Below are 21,272 nucleotides of genomic sequence, written 5' to 3'. Positions count from 1 at the left end.
AAATTTTGAAAAATGGGCGTGGCACCGCCCACTTATGATCACATATATGTATCTCGGTAACCGTTCTACCAATTTGTACCAAACTCGGTATTTTTATTGTCTTGCTACATAAAAGCAAAACGATGAAAATTATTGAAATCGGATAAAATTATGGCTTTTCATATAACGGTAAATTTTAGAAATGCTTGAAACGTCAATATTTCGAAATTTAAGGACGCTAATTTACTCAAAATTGATGCGGTAGCTTTCGGAAAGGTGAAAATCATATATTTAATATTTGCGCCGGGTATTTAATGTTCGGCTCCGCCCGAACTTAAACTTTCTTACTTTTTTTTTAGTTGTTGTTTACAAAAAAAATATTGTCAAGTATACAAGTCAAAATTGTTAAATATATATCGCTTTCATTCATTTCTTCATAGAGTTGGTGCTTCTTTTATAGGAAAATTCATACGGCTTACGAACAGATTCATACCATGTAAATGCACCATAAGTTGCTTTATGATTAATCAACATTTCGAGTAAAATGAGTAATCAACATTTCAACTCTTTACATATGTATAAAGTAGTTGAAGTTCCTTGGTACTTTGAAAACAACGTTTCTGTTTTCCAAAATTGTATGAATGTAAAAAAGAAAATAAGCATTTTCCAAAGCAAACTCTTTTAACGAGCAAAATTATTTTTTTTGAGTAATCATATTTCAAGTAACTCGATTAATCATCGTTTTGNTGTATAAAGTAGTTGAAGTTCCTTGGTACCTTGAAAACAACGTTTCTGTTTTCCAAAATTGTATGAATGTAAAAAAGAAAATAAGCATTTTCCAAAGCAAACTCTTTTAACGAGCAAAATTATTTTTTTTGAGTAATCATATTTCAAGTAACTCGATTAATCATCGTTTTGAGTAATCAAAATCTTGATTACTCGAGTAATTGATTAACCGAATAATTGATTAACCAACTTGCTCGAGTAATCGAATAATCGCATAGCCCTACTATCTACACATATCAGTGCCATACCTATCAGTGTCAGTGAAAAATATAATATCGTTGTCCCAGTCCCAAATAGAGTTGCTCAGACCGTCCGGCACAGTGCCATTTTTACTGTCAGTGCTGCTTCAGTGTTCGTTCCGAAATTTTGTTATACACTCTAAAAACTGCTTGTTAAACTGCTACTGAAAAGTGTTTATTTCCAAACAAAATTTGTGTAAGTATACGCATAAGATGTTCAAGACTGGATTTTTGAACATGAGATGTTTAAAATATACACATGAAATGTTTAAAATTGCAAACGTTTTTAACGCAACAATACATTCCCTACTAAGAATAAAAATTATGTACATCTTGTGTGTAATTTTTCTCTACGCGACAAATTTGGTATGCAAAAGTAAACAAGCAGTGTTTAATTTTATTAACACAGTGTCTAAATTTGCGCACATTAGGAGAAGAAACTGGTAACCTCTCTTAATATGCGTTACTTTAAACAAAAAACTTTTAGAGCAAATTTTAAACATTTTATGTGTAAACTGTGTAATTGGGAACACTAAGAAAAGTCTATAGAAATTTTTGTAGTTTAGTTTAACTAATGATTTAACTATACTTTAAAATAGTTAAATTAACGGCCCTAAGGGACAAATTCACAGTGCTGTACTGAAAACCTGTAGTTAACTGTCGATTCTGAGTTAACTACGTACTGTGAATTTGGCCTTAAGTGTTTAGAATTCAACGAACAAATTTCAAATTTTTTCTACTCCACACATATGGAAGTAAAAGTTAAAAAGCAGTATTTAAATTGATTAACACGGTGTGCAAATGAAAGGAAACTGGTTACCTTTTTTAANTCAATACATTCCCTACTAAGAATAAAAATTATGTACATTTTGTGTATAATTTTTCTCTACGCGACAAATTTGGTATGCAAAAGTAAACAAGCAGTGTTTAATTTTATTAACACAGTGTCTAAATTTGCGCACATTAGGAGAAGAAACTGGTAACCTCTCTTAATATGCGTTACTTTAAACAAAAAACTTTTAGAGCAAATTTTAAACATTTTATGTGTAAACTGTGTAATTGGGAACACTAAGAAAAATCTATAGAAATTTTTGTAGTTTAGTTTAACTAATGATTTAACTATACTTTAAAATAGTTAAATTAACGGCCCTAAGGGACAAATTCACAGTGCTGTACTGAAAACCTGTAGTTAACTGTCGATTCTGAGTTAACTACGTACTGTGAATTTGGCCTTAAGTGTTTAGAATTCAACAAACAAATTTCAAATTTGTTCTACTCCACACATATGGAAGTAAAAGTTAAAAAGCAGTATTTAAATTGATTAACACGGTGTGCAAATGAAAGGAAACTGGTTACCTTTTTTAATATGCTTAAATTTAAACAAAAATTTTTTAGAGTGTAGTTCACTCGGCAAAAATTTGTTTCCTCACTGACGAGCTGACGGTATTCTATTGCAAGTTTTGTTTGATATGGAGGGAAAATTAATCGAGTTGGTCCGGAATTATCCAGAACTATACAATTTGATTGATCATTAGTAAAACAAGTCATCTTGGTTTCAATGAACTTCATTTTACTGCAAGTACCGGACGACATAACTACTACGGATGTGTGTGAATTGGTATCACTGATCGATGCTGATTGGCTGAACTGAACTGATACGGCACTGATTTGTGAAGATAGATCTTAACTCTTATTATTATTGCCAATAGATTACAACACATTATATGTACTACCCTGCCCACCTTTTGCTCATACACTTCACAATTTTAGTTCATACAATCTTGAAGTAGAAATATTTCCAAGTGTATGAACTATAGGTGGGCATGGGAGTACATACATATGTACTAGGGTTACAATGGCCGGACAGATGAATTATGGATACTAATAAATGCAAAATTCTTCCCCTGAAGAGGTTTTCCCATTAGAGTTTCAATACGGTTTCTCCTTAACTTTGATGCAAAATTACTCACGAGGTGTCGCGAAGCACGCCGGGTATTTGCTATATTGGATAAAGCCTTGAAGATGGTGCTGTATATCGTAGAAACTCGAAATGGCTTCGCAAACGTGCTGATTAAGTTCTTTTTTTTTAATACTCTCATTTATTTGAAAATATTCACTAAGCTAAATACATACATACATAAATATCTATGTACACATATACGAATCTGTCTCTTTGGTACCTAATTCCGTATTTACTAATGTAGGGAGGCGATTAAAGGGGAATATGTTGTATAACAGTTTATATAGAGAGCAATCTCTAAACTCTTTACATCTCTCACTAAGAAATTTATTGTATATGTTATTAAATATGAAATAAAGAGCAGTTGCAATCCGTATGAGAATAAGACAAAACCAACGTGTTCACATTATATAGGAGTGCAAAATTAAAAAAAAAAGTAATAATTTTTGAATATTTAATTAAAAATATCCTCGCCAGCATTTTTTAGCCAACCCATGCGAAATATTTACTAAGACGTTAAATTTCATATCAAATAGATTTCACCCATTAAACATGTAGGTGAAGGTCTATTCGCATCTTTGACTATAATTGGTATACAAAAAAAACGGTTGAAATGATACATGCATATCTTCGCCAATTTTGAATTATTCTCTATCATTAAACTTGCGATATGTTCATATACCGTCTGTGGACATTTTTAACGCAACTAGTTCTCTTTCCAAGAGCATGTATGTATGTACTATGTTTTTATAATGTCCATTTTTACATAGTTACCTTTTCGGGTTGGCCTTCTCCTTGGGATGTTTTAACATCATATAACGCGCTATATTAACAGGATATCTTGATATGAACAAATTGGCATGTTTTAATCTATAAAGAAAAATATTTAATACAAATAAGTTAATAGTGAAAATAAATATTTTTAGAGCAAACTTTCTAAAAATAAACGAAAATGGACCATAAATACTGGTTTACCAAATATATAGACCCTTGCGCCACCTATTGGCAGAATTTTTTAGTGGAGTTATTCATTTTCATGTATTTAATATACGTTCTAAATATGAACCAAATCGGACTAGTATAAGTATGGGTTTTTCAAATATCTCGACTCCTGCGCCACCTATCGGATTAACTAAATTTTCATATTGCATTGTTATCGGGTTTTGAGCCAACTGTGAAGTCTCAAGTCTCTACGTTATCGGGAAGTTGATTAAAAATTTATTGCAAGATTTGCCCCTAACAAACATACTTACATACATATGTACATACATACAGCGTAAGTTAAATAAAATCACTTTACGACGTTTAAACAAAAACGAAATGTCTTATATGAAAGTGTGTACACCTTAGTTATGTTAATACATTATATACTAGTGAACCCACACGGCGTTAAAACGCCCAAGATAGAATTTTAATGTATAAGCGATTCGAGTGTCATATTTCTTCTAAATTCGTGCAGCCGTTTCGCATAGTAGGTTTTTAATATTATCAAATTTTAAATGTATAAAAAGTTTCTAATTTTAAAAAAGGCAAGGTCTTTATTTTCCTGGTTATACAATTTATTTTCGAGTAAATTTGTACAATGTTTAATTGACTTCGAAGCGAATTTGGTTTAAATTCACTCGGAAGTGAATTGCAAAACCTACCTGAAAGTCTTTTCAAACCCTTTTCGATTGATATCCATCCTTTAAAAATTCAATTAACAACAATTAAATAATTTGAATGCAGCCTACAGAATACGTGGCAACCCTCCTTAATATATTTCAGAAATAAAGCCTTTTCAACCCCATTACGATTGACACCCATATTTTAATAGTTCATTTGTCTCCAGATCGAAAAACGAGAAACCAAATTGATCATGTTGTGATAGACGGAAGGCATGCTTCAAGCATTTTCGACGTACGTACCCCCGACTCGGACCACTATCTTATTGTAGCCAAGATTCGCACCCGCCTCTGTGCAGCAAAAATGTGCGCCCAACAATGCAAGGAAAGCTTAACGTCGAAAAGCTGCAATCACAACAGACGGCCAATTTATTCGCCCCACTCGACTCACACACCTGCTCTCTGAGAGCACTCTTCAACAATCCGACATACGCGAGCAGTGGAACCACATTTCCCGATTATTAAGTACCGCCGCCGAAGAAATAGTTGGATTTCAGCGAGCCCGAAAGAACAACTGGTACGATGAGGAATGTCAAGAAACCGCAGAGAAAAAAGACGCCGCCTATAGGGCCACGCTGCGATCGGGCGCAACGCGAGCCATGTGGGACTGTTAGGAATCTGAAGAAGGAAGCGAGGCCTTTTTTTCCGCAATAAAAAAAGAGAGGCCGAAGTACGTGAGTGCGAAGAGCTTGAGATGCTGGCCAACAGGAAAAACGCCCGAAAATTCTACCAGAGGATTAGGCGACTTACGGAAGGTTTCAAGACCAGGGCGAACTCCTGTAAGAACAACAATGGCGACCTGGTGACAGATCTCCAGAATGTACTTAAATTGTGGAGGGAACACTTTTGCAATCTACTGTAGTAGTGAAGAAGACGAGCCCGAGTCTCCAGTCGATGATGATGGAGTAACTGTCTCACCGCCTGACCATGGCGAGGTACGATTACGCGGCTGAAAAACAACAAACCTGCTGGAGCTCACGGCTTGCCAGCCTAGCTATTCAGGTACGGTGGCGAGGAGCTGATGAGGTGCACGCATCAGCTCGTATGCAGAATATGGTCAGATGAACGCATGTCCGACGACTGGAATGCTGCTCTGGCCAATCCACAAGAAAGGCGATCCCGCCATTCGTGCCAATTACCGCGGAATCAGCCTTCTAAGCATCGGTTATAAGGTCTAATTGAGTGTTTGTGCGAAAGACTGAAGACCACCGTCAACGAACTGATTGGACCTTATCAGTATGGCTTTAGGCCTGGCAAATCCACAATAGATCAGGTATTCACCATACGCCAAATCTATCGCTATAGGATCGACACACACCATCTATTTGTCATCATCAAAGCCATTTTCGACAGTACGAAGAGAAGTTGTCTTTATGCCGCGATGTCTGAATTTGGTCTCCCCCCGAAACTAATACGGCTGTGTAAAATGACGTTGAGTAATGCCACCAGCTCCAACAGAATAGGGAAGGACCTCTCCGAGACGTTTGATACCAGACGAGGTTTCAGACAAGGGGACTCCTTTTAATGTGAATTCTTTAATCTGATGTTTAAGAGCCGCAGAACTGAACCACTAAGGCACCAAACTTTACAAGAGCGTAAAATTCTTGGCGTATGCCGACGACATCGATATTATCGGTAAAAACAAGGGTTACGTCTGTTCTGCCTTCTCGGTATTGAATAGAGGAGCAAAGCGAATGGCTCTGGTGGTGAAAGAGGACAAAACGAAGTATCTCCTGTCATCCCACAAGCTGTCAGAGCATACGCGTCTTGGCACGTCTCTGTTGACAGTTGGGAGGTTCCATGGGAAAGTGGACCTCAGTGCAAAAATTATTTTCTTTATAAAACTAACAAACGTGTGGATAAGACATTTGTAAGAATCTTGAATCAACCAAAAAAATAACAAATTAAAGCTTTAAATGCATTTTAATTACCTTTTTTACGTTTTGAAATCAAGTTCTAAGTAAATTTTTTGATTGAGTTTAAAGTAGGTTGTGTTGAATGCACTGTGAAATAATGTGTAATTCATAATTCAAGTGTTTTAATAAAATTATGTTACATATCAAATTGTGTGACTGCTTTATTTATATTATGAGTTATTATTCAGCCTTATTGGTCTTGTCCCACCGGTGACAAAAAATCTAAAAGTTGTTATATTTAATTACAGAAGTTAAGGTTGTATTTCGTGTTTGTTACATAATGTTCGAAATTCATTGCAAATATTTACCACAATTGCATTGCCGTTTCCACGTAGTTAGATAAGAATAATTTAACAGAGAAGCATGTTCCACCCGTGACAGCTATGTGTGGGACAGGTGTCAGAGGTAGGTTTACAGGGCCGATAAGCTTTATTCTGAGGTGAACGCAGGGGAGGAGGGGGATGCGCGGACTCGTCCATTATCTATATACCATTGTGGTCAGCTGATTAAGTTAAGTTACATTTTGACCAGTTTTGGTTTTTATTTTGTTAATCTAATGTTTATAGTCTTTTTTTTATATAAGTCTTTACATTACCTAACCAGAACCACATAAATCCACATTTCAAACTTCTTACAAAAATTATAAAAATTCAAGAAACCTTAACAATTACACCCAAAAATTGTAACCTTTTTGTTCAGAATTTTTAGGTATGCAGTTTTGTAGTCCATTAAATAAAAAAAAAATAAAAATTCAAGACGCTAGGAAATCGCGTTCATTTTTAATAATTTTTTTGGCTGACGGTGCTAAGCATTTTCTTCTATATAAAAGGCACCATCCTAAGATAAAACGTGAGTGAATTTAACCCCTACATGGCTTCTTATATTTTTTGATAACTAATCTTTATATATGGACACCACTAAAAGCTCCTTTTCATATAAAAATTCGTACGTGGCCTACCCGTGACAAACGTTGTCCCACCCGTTTCATAAGTAAAGTAACTCTTCTTCTCTCCGTTTTTCCTGGCAGGCTGTAGGTGTGTATTTGGCAGGCTGTAGGTGTGCTTTGGTTAGTGTATTGGTGCTTTTTGGTTCAATGTGTTAGTGTATTTTGAATAAATTGTAATAGAAATGGAGGAAATTATAATATAAATGAAAGAAATTGTAAAAGATAAGAGCAAATGCCAAAAAACAGGTGATCTCAGCTGTAGGCATTTTTTGGCAATCAGCTGATAGTGTTTTCACTTAGGAAACTGTACACACACACAGACAGAGGAAATTCGGATTTTTTGTATAATAAAGCCATAATTCTTTTTTAGTTTTTGCTTTGTTTGTTTTCCTGGTGCTTTGTTTTATTATAAGAGATCAAGTTCACACAGAAAACTGAAATAAATTCCCAGAGTTTCCGTANATGGCTTCTTATATTTTTTGATAACTAATCTTTATAACTATATGGACACCACTAAAAGCTCCTTTTCATATAAAAATTCGTACGTGGCCTACCCGTGACAAACGTTGTCCCACCCGTTTCATAAGTAAAGTAACTCTTCTTCTCTCCGTTTTTCCTGGCAGGCTGTAGGTGTGTATTTGGCAGGCTGTAGGTGTGCTTTGGTTAGTGTATTGGTGCTTTTTGGTTCAATGTGTTAGTGTATTTTGAATAAATTGTAATAGAAATGGAGGAAATTATAATATAAATGAAAGAAATTGTAAAAGATAAGAGCAAATGCCAAAAAACAGGTGATCTCAGCTGTAGGCATTTTTTGGCAATCAGCTGATAGTGTTTTCACTTAGGAAACTGTACACACACACAGACAGAGGAAATTCGGATTTTTTGTATAATAAAGCCATAATTCTTTTTTAGTTTTTGCTTTGTTTGTTTCCCTGGTGCTTTGTTTTATTATAAGAGATCAAGTTCACACAGAAAACTGAAATAAATTCCCAGAGTTTCCGTAAAATATATCTGCTCCAAAAAGCAGGTTATTTTTTTGTCCAACCCGTGACGGAAGAAATAAATCAGATTTTTTCCATATAAACGTAAGCTGGAATTATTTTCATATTTTATAATAACTCATATAATAGTCAATTAGGTGTAGCTTTATAAAAGTTCCCACTTCTACTTGACCTATGACGTACGTCAAAGAGAACATAGTCCTTTTAATATTTTTTTTCTGTACTTTAAATACCTGCTTTCGTTTCTTTACTATGATTTTTTGGACCAATCTTAAAAAAAACTATTAGACACAAAAGAAGAAAGTGTGCACTGTAATTCTTAACAAAATTGTCGTGATTTGCTTTTGATCAAGGCGAATTTAGCGAATAAGGTGATAGCAGGAGTGCAAAAACAAAAACTTACATGTATTTTGTTTTTTGGTTTGGCGGCATAAACTATCAAAATTTGTAAGAGTGTGTGTGGAAATTCAAACAAAATTTTTCAATTTGACATAACAAGCCGTGAGGCGAAACACAGACACAAAATCAGCTGATCTAGTAACACCACCTTATATAAATTCGCCTTGCTTTTGATGTTACATATATTCGATCGAATAATTTCAAATGGGGCTCTTTGGGAAATTTATTTTTAGCAAAAATTTTAAAAACAGTAGTTTTGTTTACTTGTTGGGTAATATTTTTTTCATAGGGATATACATTGGATCCTTGGCTAAAAACTTCTGTGGTATAACTGTTCCTTCTTTGCTATTTAAAGTCAATGAGTATGTTCCTTCAATAGAGATTTCCAGTAGAAATGATCAACGTCTATAAAGAGAATCGATGCTAAAATAATTAAAAAGCTATAGGTCTGACCTTTTGTTCAAAATTAATAATCCATATCCACATATTTAGCTCGCTATAAGCACAAATTTTTCAAAGCAGTCGCAGAAGAAAGTATTAAAAATGAATTACAAAAACTAAAATCGAAAAGTGGTGATAAAGTTACAGGTTCTCCAAATTCTGAACCAACATGACATATGTATCTGGTTTGGCTTGTAAGCGCTGTTTAAACAACGATCTCGCCGCTAGATTCTAATTGTTTTTTAAAAATACTTGACATCCGCATTCGCATCCGCGGATGTCTAAAATTCCACATCCGCAACATCTCTAATTGGAACCACTCTTTTTTTTAGGCTGAATAACGGTAAATTGCAAATATCTCGCAAGCGTATCCATACAAAAAAATTAACTCGATTTTCGGAACCAGCGAACGATTTTACATACAAATTGTATAGCCGGGTCTGAGGAACAAACTCAATTCACTCATTTGAATGTCACTTTATAAACACGTGTCAACGCTCTTCAAACATTCTAAATGTTCAAACCAGTGAAGTACTATTTACTTAGGTATTTAGGAGCTGCTAAATACCCAAGTACTATTTACTTAGGTATTTAGGAGCTGCTAAATACCCAAGTAAAAAATATTTTGGTATTTAGGAGCTATTAGATATTAAAGTAAGAAAAACTTGAGTATTTAGGAGCTGCTAGATACCAAAGTACAAAAGACGAAAGTATTTAGTAGGCGCTAAATACTCTGGTCAAAAGTACTCTTGTACGTTGGGGATACAAAATACTTTCACTAAAGTACCAAGGTATTTAGTCGATGGGTAAATACTTTCAAACTAAATACTGTATAATTTAGGAGAAATTTAGAGAATTAACACCTCACCTTACACTCACCTCAACCTACTTTATCACAACTCACTTCACCTCTCCTCAAATCAACTCACCCCATACAAACTCACCACACCTCACCCAAACTCACCACATCTCCTACTGGTACACCAAAATCCGCCAAATCTTACCTCACCACAGTTGAACTCATCACACCCGTTCTCACCACACCTCACCTAAACTCACCACACCTACTGCTACACCAAAATCCAACAAATCTTTACTCACCATAGTTGAGAGGTTCTTCAGACTACATCAGGACTTTCAAGACTATTTCGGGGTTTTCGGGACTATTTTATTATATTATTAGCGGGATTTTCGGAACAATTTCGATATTCTCAGGATTTTTGGGACCCCTGGACTATTTTTGGATTTTTAGGACTAATTTCAAGTTTTTGGGACTTTCGTGACTGTTTCGGGATTTTTGGGACTTTCGGGATTCTCGGAACTAATATCGGGACTTTTGGGACTTTCGGCAGTATTTTGTAATTCTCGGGAGTAATTTCGAAATTTTTGCGACTCCGGGACTATTTTTCGATTTTTGGGACTTTGGGACTATTACCAGATTTTTGGGGCTTATTTCGGATTTACGGGGTTTCGGGATTCTCAAGAATAATTTCGGGACTGTTGGGACCTTCGGGGCTATTTAGGGATTTTTGGGACTAATTTTGGATTTTTGGGACTCTGGGGACTTTTGGGACTAATTTAGGAACTTTGGGACTTTCGAAACAATTTCAGGATTTTTGGTATTTTCGGGACTATTTCGTAATTCGCGGAACTGATTTTGCTATTTTTGGGACTAATTTCGGGACTTTTGGGGCTTTCGGGAGTATATCGATTTTTTTGGGACTTCTTTTGGAATTTTGAGACATTCGGGACCATTTCGGGGTTTTCAGGAGTATTACGGGATTTTTGGACTAATTTCGGATTTTTGGGACTATTCCTCCATTTTTGGGAATAATTTAGGAATTTTGGGACTTATTTCGGATTTTTGCCATTTAAGGATTTTTGCGACTCTCGGGACTATTTCAGCATTATCTGGAGTAATTTAGGTAATTTCCGAACTTTCGGGACTATTTTGAGTCTCGGAACTAATTTTGGGAATGTCGGGATTCTCGGGACTAATTTCGGGACTTTTGAGACTATTTCCAGATTTTTGGGACTTATTTTTGATTTTTGGAACATTCGGGTCTATTTCGGGATTGTCGGGAGGAATTTCAGAAATTTTGGGACTTTCGGGAGTATTTCGGAATTTTTGGCACTTTCGGGACTATTTCGGAATTTTTGGGACTAATTTAGGAACTTTGGGACTTTCGGAACTATTTCAGGATTTTTGGTATTTTTGGGACTATTTCGTAATTCGCGGAACTGATTTTGCTATTTTTGGGACTAATTTCCGGACTTTCGGGCTTATAATGACTAATTTCGGGACTTTCGGGACTATGTTGAGTCTCGGAACTAATTTTGGGAATTTCGGGATTCTCGGGACTATTTTCGGGATTTTCGAGACTACCTCAGAATTTTTGGGACTCCCGGGACTATCTTTGTTTTTGGGTATATTTTAAGTGTTTTGGGGCATTTGAGGCCGTTTGGGGATTTTTGGTACTAATTTCGGATTTTTGGGACTTTTGGGACTATTTTTTGATTTTTGAGACTTTCGGGACCATTTGGGAATTTGGGACTAATTTAGGAACTTTAAGACATTCGAAACTCTTTCAGAAGTCCCAAAATTTTCGAAACTAGTCCCAGGAATCCCGGAAGTCACAAAAGCTCCAAAGTAGTCTCGAAAATCTCAAAATAATCCCGGCAGTCCCAAAAATCCGAAATTAGTCCCAAAAACTTCTAAATAATCCCGGAAGTCCCGAAATCAGTTCCGAGAATCCGAAATAGTCCCAAAAGTTCCAAAATACTCCCGAAATTCCCAAAAATCCCGAAATTACTCCCGACAATCCCGAAATAGCCCCGAAAGTTTCAAAAATCCAAAAAAAGTCCAAAAAATCTTGAAATAGTCTCGAAAGTCCCAAAAATACCTAAATTACTCCCGATAATCCCGAAATAGTCCCGAGAGTTTCAAAAATCCCTACATAGCCCCGAAAGTTCCGAAAATAGTTCCGAGAATGCCGAAATAGTCCCGAAAGTTACAAAAATCCGAAATAAGTCCCAAAAATCCCTACATAGTTCTCAAAGTCCCAAAATTCCAAATTATTCCCACAAATGGAGAAATAGTCCCGAAATACCCAAGAATCCGAAAATAGTTCAAAAATCCCGAAATACTCCTGAAAACCTCGAAATGGTCCCGAAAGTCTAAAAAATCCAAAAGAAGTCCCAAAAAAATCTATATACTCCCGAAAGCCCCAAAAATCCCGAAATCAGTTCCGAGAATTACAACATAGTCCCAAAAATCCTGAAATAGTTCCGAAAGTCCCAAAGTTCCTAAATTAGTCCCAAAAATACCGAAATGGTCCGGCAAGTTCCAAAAATCTAAAAATAGTTCTGAAAGTCCCAAAAATCCCGAAATACTCCCGAAAATCTGAAATTATTCCTGAGAATCCCGAAATAGTCCCAAAATTCTGGAAAGAAAGTCCGAAAAATCCCGAAATTACTCCCGACAACCTCGAAATAGACCCGAAAGTCCCAAAAATCCTAAATTAGTACCAAAAATCTGGAAAAAGTACCGAAAGTCCCAAAAATACCTAAATTACCCCCAATAGTCCCGGGAGTCCCAAAAATCCGAAATTAGTTCCAAAAATTCCTAAATAGCCTCGAAAGTCCCAACAGTCCCGAAAATATTCCCGAGAATCTCGAAAACCCCATAAATCCGAAATAATCCCCAAAAATCTGGAAATAGTCCCCAAAGGCCGATATAAGTCCCAAAAATCGAAAAATAGTCCCGGAGTCCCAAAAATTTCGAAATTCCTCCCGAGAATTGCAAAATACTGCCGAAAGTCGCAAAAGTCACCAAAATCCCGATATTAGTTCCGAGAATCACGAAAGTCCCAAACTCCCGAAAGTCCTAAAAATCCACAAATAGTCCAGAAGTCCCAAAAATCCCGAGAATCTCGAAATTCTCCTGAAAATCCCGATATTAATTACGAGAACCCCGAAAGTCCCAAAACTCCCGAAACTAGTTCCAAAAATCCCTAAACATTGTGAAAGTCGTCTCGAAAATCCCGATATTAGTTCCGGGAATCCCGAAAATATCAAACAAAGTTTCCGGAAATCCCTAAAGAATTACGAAATAGCTTCGAAAATCCCGAAATATTCCCGAAAACCCCAAAATAGCCTTGAAAATCCTGATTTAGTCCGAAAAATCTCTAATCCCGAAACAGTTCCCAAATTGAGGTGTGGTGAGTTTAGGTGAGGTGTGGTGAGAACGGGTGTCATGAGTTCAACTGTGGTGAGTTAAGATTTGGTGGATTTTGGTGTAGAAGTAGGAGGTGTGGTGAGTTTAGGTGAGGTGTGGTGAGTTTGCATGTGGTGAATTGATTTGAGGAAGTGAGTTGTGGTAAAGTAGGTTGAGGTGAGTGTAAGGTGAGGTGTTAATTCTCTAAATTTCTCCTAAATTATACAGTATTTAGTTTGAAAGTATTTACCCATCGACTAAATACCTTGGTACTTTAGTGAAAGTATTTTGCATCCACGAGGTACCTGAGTACTTTGGACCATAGTATTTAGCTAAATACTTTCATTTTTTGTACTTTGGTATCTAGCAGCTCCTAAATACTCAAGTTTTTCTTACTTTAATATCTAATAGCTCCTAAATACCTAAATATTTTTTACTTGAGTATTTAGCAGCTCCTAAATACCTAAGTATTGTTTACTTGGGTACTTAGCAGCTCCTAAATACCTAAGTAAATAGTACTTGGGTATTTAGTACCTCCTAAATACCTAAGTCTTGAATATTTAGTCATCTCCAAATACTAAGTATTTGTGTATTTAGTACCCAAAGTGGTACTTTAAGTACAAAAGTATTTAGGTGTGCCCATTACTGGGTCAAACTCAAATTATTTTAACACCATTTTGCTTCCTATTTCAAATAACTTGCGTAAAGGTTAATTAAATTTGCCGTTTTAACAGGTGGCACCCCTCTTCAAAAGTAGTTTCGCGCTAAGATATTCTCAATTATTCTTCTTTTCACATTGCTATACATATTTTTATTAACCGATGAATAAGTTGAATTTTATTGTTGCAACCCCGTTAAATATTGTTTAGAAATAATTATTTTGCAAACCCATTCGATTATTACCCATATTTTAATAATTCATTTAACTTATCCAGTAATTTTAAATAAATTCTTAGACAAAAAAATATTCTTAATTTTTAAACTAAAAACTTCTTAACACTCTTTCGTTTGACATCCAAATTTTGACATTTCACATAACTTTTGGCTAAGTTAACTAAATTCGACATTTCAAGCAGGTGGCAACCGACTTTAAAATATTTTCAAACTGCTACTTTCTGAGCCCCCTTTCGTTTGGCACCCATATTTTGGAACATTTGTTTCCTATTTAATTTCCCTAATACAAATTGATTTTTTAAATTTTATCTTAAAGTTAAGATAAAAACAAATATTTTCAAAACCATTTCCATTGATACCCATTTTGTAATATTTTATTTTTTTTATATAATTTGAATATAGTTTTTCAAAAAGTGGCAACTTTTTTTCAAAAATGTAAGACCTTATTGCATATCAGTACTCCAAGCCTTTTAATTTGACACCTCATTTAGGAAAATCGAATGAACGACGCGGTTATTATGGCATTGTTAATTAAATAATTGTTCTACAGGTAGCAACTCTGTTCCAAAAATAAAACCAGTTAGCACATCTACAGGCCAAGCGCTTTAATTTGACACCCCATTTTTGAAAATCGAGCGAACGGTGCAGGTCTTTTATCCTGAACAAAAAATCCCTTCGCGTATTATACAGGGTGTCCCAGAAGTAACGTGCCAAACTTTAGGGGTAGGTAGGTGGGGGGTGAGCTCTCTGATAAACAAAAAAATTTCCGGTAAAAGTGTCACAGTTTTTGAAATATTTACATTTTTTGAATAAAAAAAAAATCGTGCCTTTTCATGTATTTTCTTTAACTGCATGTACAAACCAGGCTATACTTAGTAAATTTTGTATGTAAAATACTTCCACCATAGTTGCTTCTCCATACTCAAATGCAATGTAGTTAAAATATATTAAGGAACCATCATAAAATTAGGACTATTTTGGGATTTTTAACTTTTTGATATTTTGTTCCCCAACTTTGACTATCTCTGGTGAACAAAAATGTACTGAGCTATAACTTTACATTACATAAAAAAATTGCTCATTTAATAAAGATATCAGAAAGGTGCCACTCTTACTATTTCGGATAACAAAAAAAAAAAGTTATAGCCGCTTTTGTGGGTAACTGGGACTGAGACACGCTAGCATGTATTTAATAGATTTAAATTTAAGTTGCTCTTGCTACCGACCAATGACATGCTAATAGTACAAAGTACATTATTACCTGTTCCTGACATTATTTTATGTTACTTAGCGGAATTAGTGAAAGTGGATTCTGTGAAATTGGACCCTTCGAACATTGTGTTATTAATACTATGACAGAGAACACGCAGTATACGTCGCATGAATATGCGGATATCCACCTAATTTACGGTGAAGCTTGCTGTAATGCCAGAGCTGCTCAAAGACTCTATGCAGAGCGATACCCCAATCGTCGGCATCCGAGTCTTGAAGTATTCGCCCGGACCCATAGAGAAATATATGAAGGTAAGTGATTTTTACACCTTTCTTGTTTGCTTGCTTGTTAACTATCATTTTTTAACTTTTTTAAGGTCGCATACCTGGAAGGCGTGACGAATAAACATTAACGTTAACATTAGCACGTATGTATATGTTACATAACCATTGCTTTGCGCTGTATTCCGTACAAATTAACAACAGATTAAACGTTTTTCGGATAAAATATATATATATATTTTAAATTTCGATTATAGGTTCTGGATGGTCTTCTCATTGTCTTAGGTAATACAAATACTTAAATACTTCTTAAAAATGGAACTGCAGGACTTTAAAGGTCCTATAGAATCTAACATACATGCCCACATAACAACGCTGCTCACCAGCAAATCAAAAATAAGACCGCCCTCTGTTGTTAATTTGTACGGAATACAGCGCAAAGCAAGGGTTATGTAACATATACTTACGTGCTAATGTTAACGTTAATGTTTATTCTTATGTTAAAAAAAAACAACAAATATGTATGTACAGTTCATGGATAAATAATGTAGGCAATTACATATGTATATGTATGTATGTATGTACAAGCAGCAAATAACATTGCTGTTAGCACTTACATTTGTATATGAATAATTATGTACATACATTTGTATTTATATAATTACGCATAAAATCCCTGCTGCTATGTTATTTTGTACGTACTAACTGAGCGCAATGTTAGAAGCAGCAACCCTTATCCATCTATGACATATATTCTATGTATATCGCAAAGCTCGAGAACGGCTGAACCGATTTTTTCGAAGTTTCGGACACCTGCTGCAGACGTTCAAAGGATGGTTATAGGCTAACAAAAATCTCGATATACAAAATGGGCGTGGAACCTCCCATACAAACCGAGTTTTTTATACTCCATATCTCTGGAAATGTGCATGGTGGAGTTCTGGAACTTGGTATGGAGATATATGAAATCGATCGCATACTCTTGGAGAAAAATTGGAGCTATTGGAAAAGGGGGCGTGGCACCTCCCATACAAACCTAACTTTTCATACTGCATACCTCTGGAAATGTTCATGAAATAGTGGTGGAACTTGGTTTGGAGATATATGAAATCCATGGCATACTCTTGAAGGAAAATTTGAGCTATTGGAAAAGGGGCGTGGCACCTTCCATACAAACANGTATTTATATAATTACGCATAAAATCCCTGCTGCTATGTTATTTTGTACGTACTAACCGAGCGCAATGTTAGAAGCAGCAACCCTTATCCATCTATGACATATATTCTATGTATATCGCAAAGCTCGAGAACGGCTGAACCGATTTTTTTGAAGTTTCGGACACCTGCTGCAGACGTTCAAAGGATGGTTATAGGCTAACAAAAATCTCGATATACAAAATGGGCGTGGAACCTCCCATACAAACCGAGTTTTTTATACTCCATATCTCTGGAAATGTGCATGGTGGAGTTCTGGAACTTGGTATGGAGATATATGAAATCGATCGCATACTCTTGGAGAAAAATTGGAGCTATTGGAAAAGGGGGCGTGGCACCTCCCATACAAACCTAACTTTTCATACTGCATACCTCTGGAAATGTTCATGAAATAGTGGTGGAACTTGGTTTGGAGATATATGAAATCCATGGCATACTCTTGAAGGAAAATTTGAGCTATTGGAAAAGGGGCGTGGCACCTTCCATACAAACAGAATTTTTCATACCGCATATCTCTGGAAGTGTTCATGGTAGAGTACTGGAACTTGCAATTGGCGCATATGAAATCGATCCCGTACTATTGGAGAAAAATTTGACCTATTTCAAAAGGGGGCGTGGTACCTCCCTTTCAAGACGAATTTTCCATACTGCATATATGTATCTGGCAGAGTTCATGGTAAAGTATTGGAACATGGTATGGAGATATATGACGTCCATGGCATACTCTTGGAGGAAAATTTGAGCTATTGGAAGAGAGGGCGTGGCACCTTCCCTACAAACCGAATTTTTCATACTGCACATCTCTGGAAATGTTCATGGTAAAGTACTGGAACTTGGTGTGGAGATATATAAGATCAATCGCATATGCTTGCAGAAAAATTGGAGCTATTGAGAAAGAGGGCGTGGTACTTCCCATACAACCCGAATATTTCATACTGCATATTTCTGGAAGCGTTCATGGTAAAATTTTTGAACTTGGTATGAAAATAGGTCCATTGAATATCAAAAAATTGTTACGAATTTTTACTAGTACTTGCAAGTTTTTACTGGAAATACCTTCAATAACCCAAAATATTTACAATGCGGGAGCGTAACAACCCCAGAGAGCTGCAAATTCTTGAAAGTAAAAATTTTACTAGCAGGAATTTGCAGGAGTCAAAAAGTAAGGTTATGTTTCAAATTCAAATGTAAAAAAACTGTTTAAGAGGATGATTTGATGAAACACATTTAGTGAAATGAAAATATGGGTGAAAAATTTAAATCGATTGCATATTTTTTTATTTGTATGGCAATGGGGTCTGTTCCCAATTAAAAAGAAAATTGAGCGCCAAAACCTAACGGTAAGGAAGTGTCAAAATGGCGTAAGTTGCAAGTTTTTACTAGTTTTGCGTTCAATAACTTTTTCTGAAAATTTTCCCTTTCTCTCAATTTTACTCTCTATTTTTCTTTTACGATCTCGCTGCAAGTACTTACTGGAAAAGTTATTGAATGGACCTAATGTTTGAAAACAATCACATACTCATGGAGAAAAATTGGAGTTATTGGCGAAGGGGTGTGGCACCTCATATGCAACCGAATTGTTCATACTGTATAACTCTGGAAATGTTCATGGTAGAGTACTGGAACTTGGTATGGAGGTACTATGTATATGCAATCAATCGCATATTCTTTAGAAAAATTGGAGCTATTGTACAAGGGGCGTGGGACCTCCCGTACACTACAAATTTTTCATACTGCCTATCCCTGGAAGTGTTCATGGTACAGCACTGGAGCTGGGTATGGAGATACTTATATGAAATCAATCGCATACTCATGAATCAAAATTCGGACTATTTGAAAGTATCTCTGAAAGTGTATATGGTAGAATACTAGAACTTTATACCGGCGTGGCAACTCCGATCTTTTCTTATTTCATATATCTAGAATTGGTCTAGGTGGAGTATTAGAACTTGGTGTGGAGATATATGAAATTAATCGCATAGTCGTGGAGAAAGTATGGAGCTATTGAAGAAGGGGGCGTGGCACCTACCATACAAGCCGGATTTCATACTGCATATCTCTGGAAGTGTTCATGGTACAGTACTGGAACTTCGTATGGAGATATATGAAATTAATCCCATACTCATGGAGAAAAATGGGCTTTTTGAAAAGAGGGCATGGCAAAGTACAAACGTACTGACTTTTACTTATTTTTGAATGTGTATATAATTCATCTGTAGGCATGTTTGTGACTGAAATTCTAAACGGCTGGATGGATTTTAACAAAGTTGTGTGTGTGTGTGTTTGAGTGGGTCTCTGGATAGTTTAGTTTCACAATTTAACCCGCGAGTTGGCGCTGGAGTTGAGTTATTACTAAAAATATTTTTTATGATCCGATTTGGCGAACATTCATAACATGTATTGGAAATGGTAAAGGCAGTCCAATTGCAAAAAAGAACTGCCAGGTGGTGCTGTGGTCGAGATATTACTTAAAATAGCCAAGTGAGGAAAGGGCCGTGAAAGTCAGATTAAATCGACCTGTTGCACCATTGAGTATATCGAACTCTTGTGTGTTACGATTGGCCCAATGGATGTGATTTGCCAACATTATTATGCGTTAAAGCTTTGTTCGGAGACAGGTCTGCTAGTATAAAAACATATAAATTCATGACAACACTCAAGTATTAAGAGTAAAAAATTTAAATATTATATCTGCTCTGTGCAGCAGATTTCAATTACATGCGGTTATTGGCAAATTGGAAAAACTTCCTCGATGCATCGATATATTCCCTTCATCGCCGCCATTCTCATGGATGAGGGTTTCAGAAAAAAAAATTTAATAGATTTTTAATTGAATGTGAAATTAAGCAAGGATAAGGAGAACTCATCATTTGAAGGCTCCAATGTTCCTTCGACAAGCGCAGCGGGTCCTGGATTGGAAGTAACGCTATGTTCAATTTGTTCTCCGCGGACTTCACTATTCATAAGCAAATTCATAATTTCTTTACACTGAGGTTTTTCACGCTTGCCTGGTTATTAGGTTATTTGGTTATATTTTTTATTCAGTTTACAACAATAAAATGCACTACACAATAATACTTTTTAACCAGATAACCTGATAACCAGGCAAGTGTGAACCATAATACAAAAAAGAAGGTAGTTTCAATAAACAACTTTTCGAAGCGGCGTTACCCAATTTAAGTTTTTTGGTAGAGAGGATTTTATATCATAAATATGGGATTATGTATAAAATAGTTTTAATAACATTAACTGTTTAAAAGTTATTAAAATCGTATCTTAAAAATGTTTAAATTTTACACTAAATACGATGACCACTTCCCATTTAGGTTAATTAAATTTTAGTGAACATATACATATGTATATGTAGGGTTTTTCAAACTTTTTTGTGTCTTTTTGTCATCTGATTACACAGTAGGGAGGCAAAAATATCACAGCTAAACGGCCAAATAAGTAAACTTAATTTTGACCTCTAGATTACGATGGCGTTTTCAGAAAATCCGCATCACGTCAAAATTTTTAGATATTTATGGGGGAAGTTTTAGAGTTCTGAAAGTGAATTTTTCGTCGTTTAAAACACTGTGCTCAGGTTTTGAATTTTTTCCTGGGCAAAGGGTTTGATAACTGATCTTACTTAACTGGGATCTTTTAAATTCAATGGCGTCCTCCGGTTTTCCAGATTGGCTCTAGTTTTCGAGGTAACGGTGCTTGAAAATCTGCTTAAATTTTTGGTTTTTTGTTAATAATTACCTCGTTTAAGGTTATTTTACTAAAATTTTGCACGTGACTGTATTTTGATATTACCTTAGCTATTTCTGAAAATTATGGAAGTCGGTTCACTATAACATATAGCTCCCATACAACTGATTGTTCAGATATGTGGTTTTGCGTTAGAACTCATATTTTATTTCATAATATTTTTTTATAATAGTAGTTTATACACTGCTTGGACCTGAATTTGGGTTCTTTTCAATCCCAGTCTGGCATATTTTTGCAGTTTTTGTTGTACGAATGGCTTTTTAATACCTTTTTTGTACTGTGAAAACTGTTGTTCGTTAAAGTCAAAGTGACTGAGTAATGCTTTCAAATAGGTGGCGGTCTATACCGCGTCTATTTCACATAAGT

At 35.5% G+C, this 21,272-nt stretch overlaps 1 protein-coding gene across 2 annotated transcripts in view; it reads right to left on the bottom strand.

Annotated features, from left to right (window-relative positions):
* The window catches only part of beta4GalNAcTA (beta1,4-N-acetylgalactosaminyltransferase A), a 51,983-nt gene that overhangs the window by 3,567 nt on the left and 27,144 nt on the right, over positions 1-21,272 (bottom strand). Inside the window, exon 5 of one of the 2 annotated variants that reach the window (XM_017610949.1) lies at positions 3,739-3,834. The exons of the other annotated variant lie outside the window; for it this stretch is intronic. Coding sequence (XP_017466438.1) covers positions 3,739-3,834 — 96 coding nt within the window. The remainder of the gene's footprint in view (positions 1-3,738; positions 3,835-21,272) is intronic. 2 annotated transcript variants of the gene reach the window in all.

The sequence above is a fragment of the Rhagoletis zephyria genome, unplaced genomic scaffold, assembly GCF_001687245.7.
Source record: "Rhagoletis zephyria isolate East Lansing unplaced genomic scaffold, Rhagoletis_zephyria_1.1 Rzeph_scaffold_00354, whole genome shotgun sequence".
Lineage (NCBI taxonomy): Eukaryota > Metazoa > Arthropoda > Insecta > Diptera > Tephritidae > Rhagoletis > Rhagoletis zephyria.
The sequence above is the reverse complement of the archived record's forward strand: the minus strand, read 5'-3'. Positions and strand labels throughout refer to the sequence as shown.